Source organism: Pleurodeles waltl, chromosome 12 (genome assembly GCF_031143425.1).
Source record: "Pleurodeles waltl isolate 20211129_DDA chromosome 12, aPleWal1.hap1.20221129, whole genome shotgun sequence".
Lineage (NCBI taxonomy): Eukaryota > Metazoa > Chordata > Amphibia > Caudata > Salamandridae > Pleurodeles > Pleurodeles waltl.
In genome coordinates, this window is record NC_090451.1 from 582,954,856 (window position 1) to 582,970,379 (window position 15,524).

Genomic DNA, 15,524 nt, shown 5'->3' on the forward strand with positions numbered 1-15,524 from the left:
TGCAACCTTGTAACGCTGATCCTGCCGCCTTCTCAACTGTTTTCCTTGTGGTGCATGCTGTGGGGGTAGTCTGCCTCCTCTCTGCACTAGAAGCTCTGAAGAAATCTCCCGTGGGTCTACGGAATCTTCCCCCTGCAACCGCAGGCACCAAAGAACTGCATCACCGGTCCTCTGGGTCTCCTCTCAGCACGACGAGCGAGGTCACTTGAACTCAGCAATTCTGTCCAAGTGACTCCCACAGTCCAATGACTCTTCAGTCCAAGTTTGGTGGAGGTAAGTCCTTGCCTCCCCACGCTAGACTGCATTGCTGGGAACCGCGTGTTTTGCAGCTGCTCTGGCTCCTGTGCACTCTTCCAGGATTTCCTTTGTGCACAGCCAAGCCTGGGTCCCCGGCACTCTAACCTGCAGTGCACGACCTCCTGACTTGTCCTCCGGCGTCGTGGGACCTTACTTTGTGACTTCAGGTGAGCTCCGGTTCACTCCACTTCGTAGTGCCTGTTCCGGCACTTCTGCGGGTGCTGCTTGCTTCTGAGAGGGCTCCTTCTCTTGCTGGACGCCCCCTCTGTCCCCTCACGCAATTGGCGACATCCTGGTCCCTCCTGGGCCACAGCAGCATCCAAAAACCCTAACAGCGACCCTTTGAGCTAGCAAGGCTTGTTTGCGGTCTTTCGTCACAAAACCTCCTCTGCACGACTCTTCACGACGTGGGACATCCATCCTCCAAAGGGGAAGTTTCTAGCCCTTGTCGTTCTTGCAGAATCCACAGCTTCTACCATCCGGTGGTAGCTTCTTTGCACCCACAGCTGGCATTTCCTGGGCATCTGCCCACTCCCGACTTGATCGTGACTTTTGGACTTCGTCCCCTTGTTCCACAGGTACTCTCGTCTGGAAATCCATCGTTGTTGCATTGCTGGTGTTGGTTTTTCCTGCAGAATTCCCCTATCACGACTTCTGTGCTCTTTGGGGAACTTAGATGCACTTTGCACCCACTTTTCAGGGTCTTGGGGTGGGCTATTTTTCTAACCCTCACTGTTTTCTTACAGTCCCAGCGACCCTCTACAAGGTCACATAGGTTTGGGGTCCATTCGTGGTTCACATTCCACTTCTAGAGTATATGGTTTGTGCTGCCCCTATCCCTATGTGCCCCCATTTCATTCTATTGTGAATATACATTGTTTGGACTGTTTTCTATTGCAATTACTGCATATTTTGGTAGTGTGTACATATATCTTGTGTATATTTGCTATCCTCATACTGAGGGTACTCACTGAGATACTTTGGCATATTGTCATAAAAATAAAGTACCTTTATTTTTAGTATATCTGTGTATTGTGTTTTCTTAAGATATTGTGCATATGACACTAGTGGTACTGTAGGAGCTTCACTCGTCTCCTAGTTCAGCCTAAGCTGCTCTGCTAAGCTACCTTTTCTATCAGCCTAAGCTGCTAGACACCCCTCTACACCAATAAGGGATACCTGGGCCTGGTGCAAGGTGTAAGTACCCCTTGGTACTCACTACAAGCCAGTCAGGCCTCCTACACCAGGTATATATCCTCATTCACAAAAAAGATAGAACTTTACGACCAATCCTAGACCTCAGAGCTCTCAACAAATACATTTTATTGGAACACTTCCATTTGGTAACACTCCTGGAAGTCATACCATTATTACAACAAGAAGACTTAATGACAGCCATAGGTCTCAAAGCTGCCTACTTTCACATAGCAATACATCCAGCCCATCGCCGCTAACTCCGATTTCAAATAAGTGACCAACACTATTAGTTCAAAGTCTTGTCATTCGGAGTAACTACAGCACCAATAGTGTTAACAAAATGCCTTGCAGTAGTAACAGCTCATCTCAGAAGGAAGGGCACACACATGTTTCCATGCCTATATGATTGGCTGATCAAGAGTGCAACCAAACAGCAATGTCTGCAGAAAACTCAGACTTATCAGTCTTTTACACAAACTGGGCTTCCCCTCAGTACAGCAAAATCCCACTTAAAACCCTAAAAACTACAACCATTTGTAGGTGCAATTCTAGACTCTTTCAAAGCAAAGGCATATCCCAGTCCTGCACAAGTACAAAAATTCCAGCTAACATTTCATCTTTTTCACCCACATCGTCACATAAGTCAATCAAACAGCAATAAGACTTGTAGGTATGATGTCTTCATGTATCTCCATAGTACCACATGCCATACTGCACATACGTCCCCTACAGCAATGCCTCCAGTCACAATGATCCCAAGCGGAGGGGCATATACAAGATCTAGTGTTGATAGGTCCAGCAACACATCGCTGTTTGCAGTGGTGGAACAGCAACAATCTTTTGCGGGGCCACCCCTTTAAAGCCACTGGTCCATAGGTCACCATTGCAACTGATGCATCATTACATGGTTGGGGGACTTATATGCAAGATCTCACAGTACGGACAGTGGTCTCCAGCGCAGTGACATCTACACATCAGTCAACTTGAGCTTCTAGCAGTTCAGTTAGCTCTCAAAGCTTTTCAACATCATTTTCACCACAAAGTGGTTCTTATCCATACTGACAACATGACAGCCATGACTACTTTCAGAAACAGAAAGAAGCAAGCACACATTCCATACAGCTTTCCCGCATGGTAGAGCACATATGGTACGCAGTCATACATCATAACATCCACTTCCTAGCAGAATACCTACCAGGGGTCATGGTCCACCCCTGGTAGATATTCTGCTAGGACTTCACCAATACTCTCAGCAGAATGTACCAACAGGTACACAAATGTGAGATTGATTGAACACTCCATCACTCGTACATTAGATGGTGGAGAACACCAGACATAAACCTGTTTGCCACACACCAGAACGCAAAATGCCAAAGCCTTGCGTCCATGTTTCCTCACCCACAGTCCAAAGGCAATGCCCTATGGCTCAACTGGCCGTGGATAATGGCCTACACTTTTCCTCCTCTCATTCCTTACGTGGTTCAGAAGCTCACAGAAACATCCCTCACACTAATTCTAATTTTCCCAACATGGGCTTGACGGGCTTGGTTAACAACCCTGCTCAACTACTGGTTGTTGCACATTAAAAAACTGCCCATCTAGCCACATCTTCTGACTCAGAAGGGTCACATATCCCAACCAGAAAGAGGGAAATCATTTGGCCCTTGAAGTTCTAGAATTTGGTTCCCTTAATCTACCACAGAAATGAATGAACCGTCGGAGGCTGGCCTGGTTTGTAGTGGGTACCTAAGGTACGTACACCTTATACCAGGTCCAGTTATCCCTTATTAGTGAAATGTAGGCAGTGTTGCAACAGCTTAGGCTGTCTAGAGGTAGCTGTAGCAGAGCAGCTTAGGCTAAACTAGGAGACATGTAAAGCTCCTGCACTACCACTATAGTTACACAGTACTTATACACAATAAAAGACAATACTCAGTGTTACCAAAAATAAAGGTACTTTATTTTAGTGACACAAGGACAAAAATATCTTAAAGGCAATATTCCTTCTGGAGGTAAGTATTATACACATTATATACAGTAGAGACCAAAATCAGGTAAGTAAATAATCATAGAATAGTGCAAACAGTAGAAAATACAATAGAATGCAATAGGCCTAGGGGAAAAACAAACCATGTACTAAGGAAGTGGAATGCGAATCACAAATTCCACCCTAGGCAAGTGTAGTGTGTAGTGGGGCGCTGGGAGTGTAAGAAAACAGCAAAGGTAAGTAAAATACTCCACCCCAGAGCCCAGGAAAGTAGGAGTGAAGTACTGCAAGTTTCCTCAGGACACTCTACAAGTCGTGATAAGAGTTATTGCAAGAACCAAGCAAGACTGCAACCAACAAAAGGTGGATTCCTGGACCTGAAAACCTGTGAGGAGAGGCCATTTTAGACAGCACATCTTCAATTGACATGGCCATTACATTTGCACAAACAAACAATTTTACTGATAAAAGTATAGAGCCCACAAACTATAATGTGGACAATGTTATAGCTTATTAAATCAAACACAGTAGAAGGTTTTGTATCATGCTTATCCTGAACACATATCTTTCAAGGTGCTCTTACATGTGAAATGAAGAAAATAGAACAGTGGCCTATAATCACACAATTTGGTCAATTGGGGAATCCAGGATTGATTGTAGATTTTTTGGTTTTACACTGCAATTCATGTTCATTCCAGTTCAGTAATGAAGTTACTACTTTTTTATTTTTAACACTTGACTTTGTAGGGGATTTATAGCAAGTAGAGAATGCTGGTAGAGCGATAGCGATTCAGATACTGCATAACTTAGTACAGTCAAATCTATGACTCTTCTAGAGACTAGGGTATTAAATTAGAAGGCAGTATGGAATGAAATCCTCAAAATTACTCCGTGACTCAATGACTCTTCCCCAATGCTCACCTCACCTCCCACTGCTGCCCGCAAAGCCCCACTATCACCTGCTGGTATCATTGCAGTCCTCGGGTACACCACAGACCATAGTTTGTGGTCCCTGCGAAAATGTTTGCAAGTTTACTGGGTTGTCTCTTGCCAGAGAGAGAAAAGCTCAAAGGCTGGGAAAACAGAAATCCAGAGTACTGTTTTTCCATCCTGGTCTTTGTATGATAATTTCATTTTCTCATTATCAAAACCTAAGGATCATCTTTTTAGCTGGTTTCCTTAATCCCTCCACAACCTAACCTGCTCTTGGGGTGTACTTGGTGCACTAAGAGAGTATGTAGAGCCCTGCTCTGGTAGTACTTTAAAGGGTTGGAATCAAAGGTTTATCAGTCAAGTTGGGGAGGGAGCAGGAGATGACCTTTCACATTGAATTGCAGATGCACCCAATCTGCTGATACTGTGCAAACATGAACGCTCCCCTGAAACAAATGCAGGTGACTTAAAAAAAAAAGTCATGCACAGAGCAAAGAATTTATGTGGTGGAACAGAGCACCTCCTGCAGACATCACCCACCCATCGTCTGATGAGACTGTAGTAAACACAACAGGCTCTCTGAAGAAGCACAGGAAAGCAAACCACCTGAAGCACCTCGAGTGCAGCCAGTGCGGTCTCGCAGTAAAAGGAGACCTCTCAGATATCCATTGTTCTTTAGTTTTGGAGAGGGTGATTTGGGGGTTCGTTGTCCCTTCTAATTAGTTCGTGGAGGGGCTATACCTGGCTTGAATCACAGGACACATACACTACTTTTGTTAATGGCTGGTCCTCCAACACACACAAACGCTGAAGGATGAACCGCCTTGAGGCCGGTTTCTGCAAGCGAAACTGTCCATCTCTGTACTGAAGATCTCTTACTTACCCTACATATGGCTGCTGAAATACCTTTGCCTCTCTGGTGCCTCTCTCGCTGCTAGCGCTGTAAGAAACCGCCGCCTCCTTACTACACAAATTGCACAATTTTTTTTTTTTTTTTTAAATCTCTTGAAGACTTGGTTTCTTAAAGATTTAAACAATTCTTTGCTGGTTATTTTGTACCCACACTTGAAAAAAACAAGGAGGTTTGTGAACTTTAAAAGACATTTTAGCGTTGGTGATTTAACTGCAGGTGATAGCTTGCGAGGATTTTTTAGTGAAGCTATGCAGCATCTCCGATCCTCTGCAGGAGGGCAAAGAGGGGAGTATAAAAGGCATATGATGCGGGCAGCGTCAATTTGTTGGATTATTGGAGCATGCACCACGCTTGTGCGCCCTTTTGTTTTCTTATTTTCTGATCTAAGTTGGATCCACCAAAAAAAAAAACTGTTGCTCAAATGCTGAGAAGCATTAGAGCTGGATGGGTGGGGATGGTTGACACCAGAATTAGGAAACAAACTCACCTACCAGTGAAAAAGTCACTTTTCTTTGTGAGCTAGACTTAATGGTTTGCCACCTAAAGGCCAGGCGTGCATCCCAAAAGACCTTGTGTACCATGCTTCGAACTTAGGATGTTATTCTGTACTTGGTCAGTAGAGTATTTTTGGGGTAGGTTTAATTTTCTTTATGAACCGATGTCCCTTTTTTTGTAGGTAGGGATAATTACTTCTCCATATATAAATGAGACTGTGCTTGGATGCTTGAGTCTCTGCTTGCATGTTGTTTTCAACCAAACCAACTGATGCAGTTGAAAAATTTTAAACAGTAAGTTTCCAGCACAAAAGTACCCCAGATAGAGGTTCACGTGGGTTATATACTTCTCATCTGGCAGTGTGATGTACAGGGCCTGAGTCCATTATCTAAAGTGGGGCTCTTCGTAGGATGATGATATCTTTCAGATTTTGGTAAAATGGCTTGTAGGTAAATAGAATACACACCATCTGGCGCTATCTATATTGTATGCTGCCACGTCATTAATAAACAGGGCAGCTTTGTTTGTAAAATATATAAATGAACGCAATATTCCCAAAAAGTGCAGGCCCGGGAAACAATGACCCATGTGCCCCTTTTCTGACGGGCCTGCTGATTACACTCTTCAGTTAAACATATTTGATTGATTGCAGATGGTTGTAAACTGATCTCATGATATTGATACAGGTGGGCTTTGAAATCTCAATGCTGGCTGATTTTAGGTCCCCCCCCCCACACACTTAACAGGACTCTGCCATCTATCTGCAAAAGAATGTATATTTATTTGAAGGGAGCCTTTAGAACAGAGAGCTTAACCTGTAACATGATTTTATGTATAAAATGTGTCCGTATCCGTTTTAGTTCTCTCTATAGGCTATAAAAATATATATGCATGGGAGAGAAAGTGAGTGTATTGCTGTGTGTGTGAAAGTGTTTGAGAACAGCACAAAGATTGTATGGAACAGTGAGAGAGAACAAGATTATGTGACCGAATTTGATAGAGTATGTGTGAGAGGGATTGTGCTTGTGTACCGGTATGTAGGATAATCAGACCAATTACAGGCATGCATCACAGCTCAACATGAGACAATGAAGTCCATTTATTATGTCTATGATTTAGTCCAAGGCGGAGGATGACGCTGTAATGCTGAGAAATCTCACATTATTTATTATGACTTTTCACCTGAAGTGCCTTTTATGACCTTCCAGCTAAAGTCCTGGAATATTTGCCCAGGGGAAGTATTTTGCTGAGCAGTATCTGTGATCTAGTAAGGTGTTGTCCCAGATGTTGAGGCCAGAGTTCACCTCTCCCCAGACAGTGATTTAGTGCTGATTGGGGAGAGGGGGGTGTGGATTCATTTGAAATCTTGATCATTCTTTCCCCCTTTAGAAATGCAAACACAGTGGCACATAGCACATGTTTTCTGAGGCTTGGCAGCAGCCTTAGCAGGGGGCTGGGGAGATGCTAGGAGTGATAGGATCAGGAACAGTTTAGCTACATTTACCGGGTGATTGAACAAGGGAGCAAGCCATGATGATAATGAAATGAAGCCAGGTAAAACAAGCCTTTGTGACCTTGAAATGGCACTATGCATGGAGGGAAGTTAAAAGATCCGAGAGAGTTAACAGAAGTTAAAAGATCCGAGAGGGAGTGCCTGCTGTCACCACTCAGCGCTCCTGTCACAGCAGATTAGATTAGAGGACAGCAGTTGGTTTGTTCCAGCTTTGGAGGAGGTGGGAGCAAGGAATTCTGCAATAAAATGCAAGCTGCTGCAGACCTGAAGCACCCACAGTGTTACACTAGCAGGAAAAAAAAAATAGCCCCCTCCCCAAAGATATAAAGACGACAATGCGTAATGATACTGCACTTGGTCCCTGCTCCAGGGAGGAACTAAGGAGAAAAAGAAAGAACAGAGAGGCAGTACTGACCACTAACAAGCAAGGATTTTTAAAAGACACTGAAACAAACAACTTAAAAGCAAGCACAATGGTTTTAAGCCCACACAAGAAGTATACTATAGTATACAAAAGGTTGTAAGCCTCTCTGGCTTTCCTAGGAAATAACCCACTGTTTGATATTTGTAAGGCAGCTACATGAAACAACCCACATACATTCCCAAAATATAATATTGTGTTGATGTCCTAGCAAGCCAACAACTACAGTGGATCAGGCTGTTGTATGTACACTATTTCAAGCATCCACATCAACCATTAGTTAGCCACTGCTTTGGAGAATACTGCTTTACATTCAGTGCTAAGCATATTTATCTGCAGCCAACACTTGATGTGAATGGAACATATTACTTAACTTGTAAGCATATTTTCAAAGCATGTGGTGCTGTAGATTCATATGCATCCACCCTCCTCCGAGAAGCTAATGATTCAGATGCACACTATTTAACTATAAACACTCATTCTAATCAAACTATATCTTGCATGTTCATCTTTACTAACTCTCTATTGCTTCTATAACAAACTTACTTGATGAGCCCAAAACAATCTGACAGTGGAGCCGAGGACCTTGCGCAATGTAGACTATAGGAGGAGGAGTCATAATTTGTGACTTGAAAGACTTCTTAGAAGAAAAACAACTTTGAAGCATCTGAGCCAATCACTAGATAGCAGAAGAATGCTAAGCATATTAATCTACAGCACTGCATACTATGAATCGATGCTTACGGGGTAAGTAACATGTTCCTTCTTTGAGAAGACTTGTTTGGAATGCCCAACAATAAATCAGTGGGCCTTGGCCACTTCCCTTGGAAACATCATGCTTGCTTGTTTTGGCATGGGTGCCAAATTCACGTGAAAGGTCCGTTAGCTGCTAGAAATGTCATCCTCTGAGATATGTCAGTGTCATATGGGAAGTGTTTTAAGTATCCAGCTAACATGGCAGTAATTGGCAAATACTATTAAGGCCTGCGGCCCATGCTTTTTGCCAAATTCTGTTTCATATTCTTGAGAAAAGGAAAGGCTAATAAGCAGAAGAGAATTTCTGTTAAGGAGCACCAGCCGCTAATGGTCTGTCTGAAATATTCTCTGAATGAGATGCCTAAAAGTGTTGGGGCACACTTGCCCTTTCTCTGAAGTGTGCTTGGCTGGGTAATACTGACTCTCTGAAAGCCCAGCAGTTCTTGACGCCCGATACTTGCTGCTGTGAAGATGGGTATATTTTATTCTTTCCTAGGTCCCTTGCCCGAAGACGACATAAAAGGCTGCAGAGTTAGAAGCATTGTTTGTTTGTGGCTGCCCGTTTCCAATCTCTATAATTATGATCACAATACAGATCAAAGTGACCGACTAGGTAGCAACGGTGAATATGAAGCAGTCAAAGACTCACTGGTATTTCCTCCAGACCCCCACTGAAAAGAAAATGTTGACATAGAGAGAAAATGCCAAAACTCCTTTAGGGAGCAAATAATTCTTAGAGGTTCATCTCCAAGCAAAACAGACAAGGTAGGCTGCTGTAGTAAAGGTGTGGGTAATATCTAAGTGGTAAATAATAATGTGTTTGTTCTCCAGTACCACAAGTACATCTCCCTGCTATCAATGACAAATCAAAATGTTAAGACTGTCAATATCGTTTAGAGTTCTTAGAGATTGGCTGATGAAAGTCACCTTCCAGAGGTCGACAAATGCCCCATCTGAAAAACTCATGGTTTTGCTCACCCCATTTAGAACTATACCAAATGCAAGATATGCTGGTGCTGTGTTTTGACTGTGTTTTTAACACACTGGGTATAGGGAGAGCTTTGGAGTATTAATTTTAAGAAATCAAGCAGATTCTACCAAGCAGTTTTAGACTTATACGCCAGAGGTAATGCAGGTAAAGCTGTCCACTTTTAGGTAGCTTGTGGAAGGCATTCCTTTGTGATATGATAAAGCAGATTGGTTGCGTCTGGGTCACCATGGGTTCACTCCCCCAAAAGTAAAGCAACTACTGTGGCGTTCTGGTGAAAAATCTATCTACTGGACATTTGTTAACAGGCAGCTTAAATGTCTGTGCATAGGTTTTGTGATCCTTATTGCTTTGATTCAGAAAGAACATCTAAAACCCAGCTGGGGTTGACACCCTTCCTACCAGGGATCTTTTTTTCCCTCAGTGAACCGTCCAGATTTGTTCACCTCCTACTACTTTGCGTTCACTTCTAAGATTACAAATCATGTTCTTGCAGAAGGAAAAGTTAGATAAATGTAGCAATATTCCTTCAGCAAGGGACCCTCTCCAGATACATAACAGGCCCTCCACGTGGCAGCAGTCCATAACTTTAAAGATTGTGGCTCTAAGCAGGATCTCTCGCTGGAGGACTGTCGGTAGAGATAATTAAATGTTCCTGTCTTCTGGTCCTTCACATATTCCTCAGAGTTAATACCGCAGTGCATCTTTTTTTTGGTTTAAATCAGTTTATTAGCATTTCGTTAAAAACCTGCACAGAAAGTACCCACACACGGGTCAGTTATGCAGTTCATCTAATCCTGTTCTCTTTCTTGCAAAAAACACCTTTCAAACTGTCAATACCCTGATAATTAATGAAATGTGGTAACTGTGCTGTTCTCTCCCATGTGCAGGTGCAGCAGTGTGTGGAGCTGCTCAGCAGAGCCAGGGCACCCATCATTCTGCTTGGCAGTCAAGCAACGCTGCCCCCCACCTCAGCAGAAAAGCTCAGGTAAATAGTTAACCTTAACTAAGTGTTCTGTTGCTTATACAGAGCACCGTACCTGTGACTGGTTGTCACAGGTTGGAGGCTCTACATAAACATCAGAACTCTTTATTAAAGGACTGATTTTATAGATGTGTATTGAAACACCTGTTAAGTCTTATGTCATTTTGTCTTGGGAAAATGTCTTGATCACCTTGTGACTTCGGGCCCGATACATCTTGGCGGTCTGTATAGTGCATCACAACAGTGATGGATTATACATACCACCAAAATAAAGGTCTGCCCGCCAAAATTAAAAGCAGGCAGACCTTGGGTTTAATCATAACGGAGACTACTCCGTTTCTGCCGTGATTAAACCCCTCTGACGACCCTGTGGAATATAGGCTGCTGGCGCAGATCACTAATTACACCCACCCAATTTAGATGGGCACAATTAGAAATCAGTTTCCACTGCCAATCACCATCGGGAAGACCTTGGCATTAAGGGGCAGTAAAAACTGCTAAATGCTCCTCTTGCCATGGAAGAGTACTCTCGTTCTGAAGGGACCATTTTCCTTCTTATTTTCAAAAAGAAAATCCCGCTTCAGGATTTTCTTTTTCAAAATAAATAATAAAATAGTAGGTGCAGGCCTCCATCATGTTGATGGAGCCCTGAACCAAACTTTTAAAAAGATTGATAGGAACCGCTGTGATGGGGGCTCCTACCAGTGCGTAATAAATAACTCCCAGCTAGACGGTCATTTCTAAATTAAGCGGATGGCACCTCTTCCAGGATGAAGGAATAATTTACTCTGTCTCCGTGATGGAGCAACGGGCCACCTGCTTCTATATAAGTTAGTCCCCTAGTTATTCATTGAGATGTGAGCAGTTCAGTGAATTGGGCTACAGATTGTGTTTCTGTCCCTTTAGTAACTTTATGTGCATATATCAAAATATAAGTTCAAGAGTGTCTGACACAAAGATTGAGTTTTATGCCCTGCATTCTCATCACTGGCTCATATCAGCTTCAATAAAGGTGGACTGACATGCATTAACAGCTAGCATGAAGGTCGGTCTTTGCCAATCTCCTGAAAGAGATTTCAAACATGTACCTTCCTCAAGATTCCACTTGATTTTTTTCACTTAAGCAGAGCACTTCAACTCTGCATTGAAATCAGGGCTGAATCATTGCTTGATATCAAGCTGATACCGGTGTTAATGATGGACCTCCATAAGCTTGATCTAATTTCTTAAGGCCACTAGCAGTGAATAAGGCTTTTGCTTGTAATACTTGGATGTGGTCTTTACATGTCAATTTATCCACAAACCACATTCCCAAATATTTATATTTAATACCTGCCTCTATTTCTTCGTCATCAAGGAACCATTTGTACTTAATGCATTTTCTTTCCAAATTAGAAGACTTTAGTTTTATCCATGTTTGCTGTTAGTTTTTTCATCTTACAGTAGTTTGAGAAAACGTCTAGTTTTCTCTGCAAGAAAGTTTCCGTAAGATCCATAACAACTAAGTTACCTTCATATAGGAGGCATCTAATAGGGGTTCCATTAATCTTGCGGCTGAGGCAATTTATTATGTCTAATGTCTTTGGGTAAATCTACTGGAAGAGCGAAAATGCAACAGCACCAACACACATCTTTGTCTCATCCAATTCTTATCTTATATTTTACGTGATAATGAACCTTGCCCATCAATTTCCACTTGTGTCCAATTATCCCTGTGTATTTTTTACAAAAGTACAAGCAAATCACATGAAATTTCATACTTTCTCAAGGTTGCCCACGGTAATTCTTGATCAAAAATAACAAAGATCGAGCTGAAATTCCCAAAACAACAGTACAGATTTCCTTTTAGTTCTAGGTATTCGTGTGTTATGGCCTAGAAACTTAAGCTGTGAGCAATTGTTGACTGCCCCTCATTAACCCCACCTTTTGCTCCCTTTGGATTATACGCTTTGTCCAAGCTCATTCTTTCAACATGTCCAAAAGGAATTTCGACAATATGTTACTACTCACATCTAAAGGGTTTGTTAGTCTATATGTTTAGGAGCTGTGACGTCTCCTTTTTTTGTATATGCGTTTGATCACCACCCACTTCCAGCTAGATGGTAAATCCCAATTTTATTATAATTCTAGTACATAAAACAGGCTCGACCACCAATCAGTATTAGATTTTACTGTTACCACAGGTAAGTTACTGGGGCATGTGCTGTAGTCAGTTTTAGTGCTCTTATGGGTTCTTTTATTTTCTTCTCCGAAAAGTGACCCCTTATATCTTCTCTATTTAGTCAGCCTGGGCAAGTACCATTAATAGACCAAGCATTATAAAATTCCTCCAGGAATTATATCCTACTTTCATCTTGCACCATGCATTTCAGCGTTGCCTCTTTCTTCCCAAGCCCAGTTTGGACCAGATCCCAAAGTCTCTTTGTATTTTTAGCTTCAATTACTTCATTTGTCGTTATCCAATATTTTTCTCAATGTATCTTTCTCTTATTCTTTGTTAGACCTTTGTACGAAGCTGCTCCTTGTTGTGGTATGTGAATACTGTGTAAAGAGTCCCGGTGTTCCCCAGTGAGTGAACCAGGCTTGCGGTGCAATCCCAAGATGCTCTATTCAGGGGTAATGTGGTCGAGCAGCATTTGCCTTAAAACAAAGGAGTGCAAGACATCTACAAATACAAACAATAGTCAATAATGAGAGACACAACTCAAAAAGGAAATCCACACAAATTTGAAAAAATAGTAAGTATCTTTATATATTTAGGCATCAGAGAAAAATCGTTCAGATAAGTAAGTTTTTAAATAGGAATTCTTTTCACCTTAAAAAGTTGACACAGTGCAATTTTTGAGTTCTGCAGTGTTATCCTATGGGAGGAAAAACATGTTCTGCAAACAGGTAGAGTACAGTGACTTACAAGACCAACCTTGTGGGGTTAAGGTGAGTAGTGGGCAAGTCCAAGGCAGCACTATAGGAAAGTTCCATCTTGCCTGGCATGTTACCCCCATTTTTACTGTATGTATGTTTGTTTTTGCCTATGTGTCACTGGGATCCTGCTAGCCAGGACCCCAGTGCTCATAAAGTATGCCCTGTATGTGCTCCCTGTGTGGTGCCTAACTGTATCACTGAGGCTCTGCTAAACATAACCTCATTGTTCATGCTCTCTATGCTTTTAAAATTGTCACTGCAGGCTAGTGACTAATTTTTCCAATTCTCATTGGCACACTGGAACACCCTTATAATTCCCTTGTATAAGGTACCTAGGTACACAGGGTATTGGGGTTCCAAGAGATCCCTATGAGCTGCAGCATTTCTTTTGCCACCCATAGGGAGCTCAGACAATTCTTACACAGGTCTGCCACTGCAGCCTGAGTGAAACAATGTCCACGTTATTTCACAGCCATTTTTCACTGCACTTAAGTAACTTATAAGCCACCTGTATGTCTAACACTCACTTGGTGAAGGTTAGGTGCAAGGTTACTTAGTGTGTGGACACCCTGGCACTAGCCAAGGTGCCCCCACATTGTTCAGGGCAAATTCTCCGGACTTTGTGAGTGCGGGGACGCCATTACACGCATGCACTACATATAGGTCAATACCTATATGTAGCGTCACCATGGTAACTCTGAACATGGCCATGTAACATGTCTAGGATCATGGAATTGTCACCCCAATACCATTCTGGTATTGGGGGGACAATTCCATGCATCCCCGGGTCCCCAGCACAGAGCACGGGTACTGCCAAACTAACTTTCCGGGGTCTCCACTTCAGCTACTGCTGTTGCCAACCCTTCAGACAGGTGTCTGCCCCCCCTGGGGTCTGGGCCCAGGAAGGCAGAACAAAGGATTTCCTCTGAGAGAGGGTGATACACCCTCTCCCTTTGGAAATAGGTGTGAAGGGCTGGGGAGGAGTAGCCTCCCCCAGCCTCTGGAAATGCTTTGATGGGCACAGATGGTGCCCTCTCTGCATAAACCAGTCTACACCGGTTCAGGGATCCCCCAGCCCTGTTCTGGCGCGCAACTGGACAAAGGAAAGGTGAGTGACCACTCCCCTGACCAGCACCTCCCAGGGGAGGTGCCCAGAGCTCCTCCAGTGTGTCCCAGGTGACGTCAGAGACCCCTCCTGATAGGTGCTTACCTTTCTCAGTAGCCAATCCTCCTCTGTGGGCTATTTAGGGTCTCTCCTGTGGGCTATTCCTCAGATAACGAATGCAAGAGCTCACCAGAGTTCCTCTGCACTTCCCTCTTCGACTTCTGCCAAGGATCGACCGCTGCCTGCTCCAGGACGCCTGCATAACCGCAACAAAGTAGCAAGAAGACTACCAGCAACATCGTAGTGCCTCATCCTGCCTGCTTTCTTGACTGTTTCCTGGTGGTGCATGATCTGAGGCCTGTCTGCCTTCACCCTGCACTGGAAGCCAGGAAGAAATCTCCTGTGGGTCGACAGAATCTTCCCCCTGCTAACACAGACAGCAAACTTCTGCATCACCGGTCCTCTGGGTCCCCTCTCATCCTGACGAGCGTGGTCCCCGGAACACAGGAGCTGGGTCCAAGTGTCTTCGACAGTCCAGTGACCCTTCTATCCAAATTTGGTGGAGGTAAGTCCTTGCCTCCCCACGCCAGACAGTAATCCTGTGAACTGCAGCTGCTCGGGCTTCTGTGCACATTTGCAAGACTTCCTTTGTGCACAGCCTAGCCCAGGTCCCCAGCACTCCGTCCTGCCTTGCCCAACTCGCTGAGTTTGACTCCGACGTCGTGGGACCCTCCTTTGTTGGTCTGAGTCAACCGTCGTCCTCAGATCTTCTAAGTGTCTGTTCAGGTGCTTCTGCAGGTGCTGCCTGCTTCTGCGTGGGCTCTTTGAGTTGCTGAGCACCCCCTCTCTCTCCTCTTCCAAGGGGCGACCCCTGATCCTTCCTGGGCCCTAGCAGCACCCAAAATCCTCACCCATGACTCTTGCCGCTAGCAAGGCTTGTTTGCGGTCTTTCTGCGTGGAAACAACTCTGCATCCTCCAGCATGCCGGGGGACATCTTCTGACCAAAAGGGA

At 43.7% G+C, this 15,524-nt stretch overlaps 1 protein-coding gene across 5 annotated transcripts in view; it reads left to right on the forward strand.

The window, feature by feature from the left end:
* Window positions 1–15,524, forward strand: part of ILVBL (ilvB acetolactate synthase like) — a 562,186-nt gene that overhangs the window by 212,009 nt on the left and 334,653 nt on the right. For all 5 annotated transcript variants that reach the window (XM_069217736.1, XM_069217734.1, XM_069217733.1 and 2 more), the window contains exon 8: window positions 10,391–10,488. In XM_069217736.1, coding sequence (XP_069073837.1) covers window positions 10,391–10,488 — 98 coding nt within the window. The remainder of the gene's footprint in view (window positions 1–10,390; window positions 10,489–15,524) is intronic.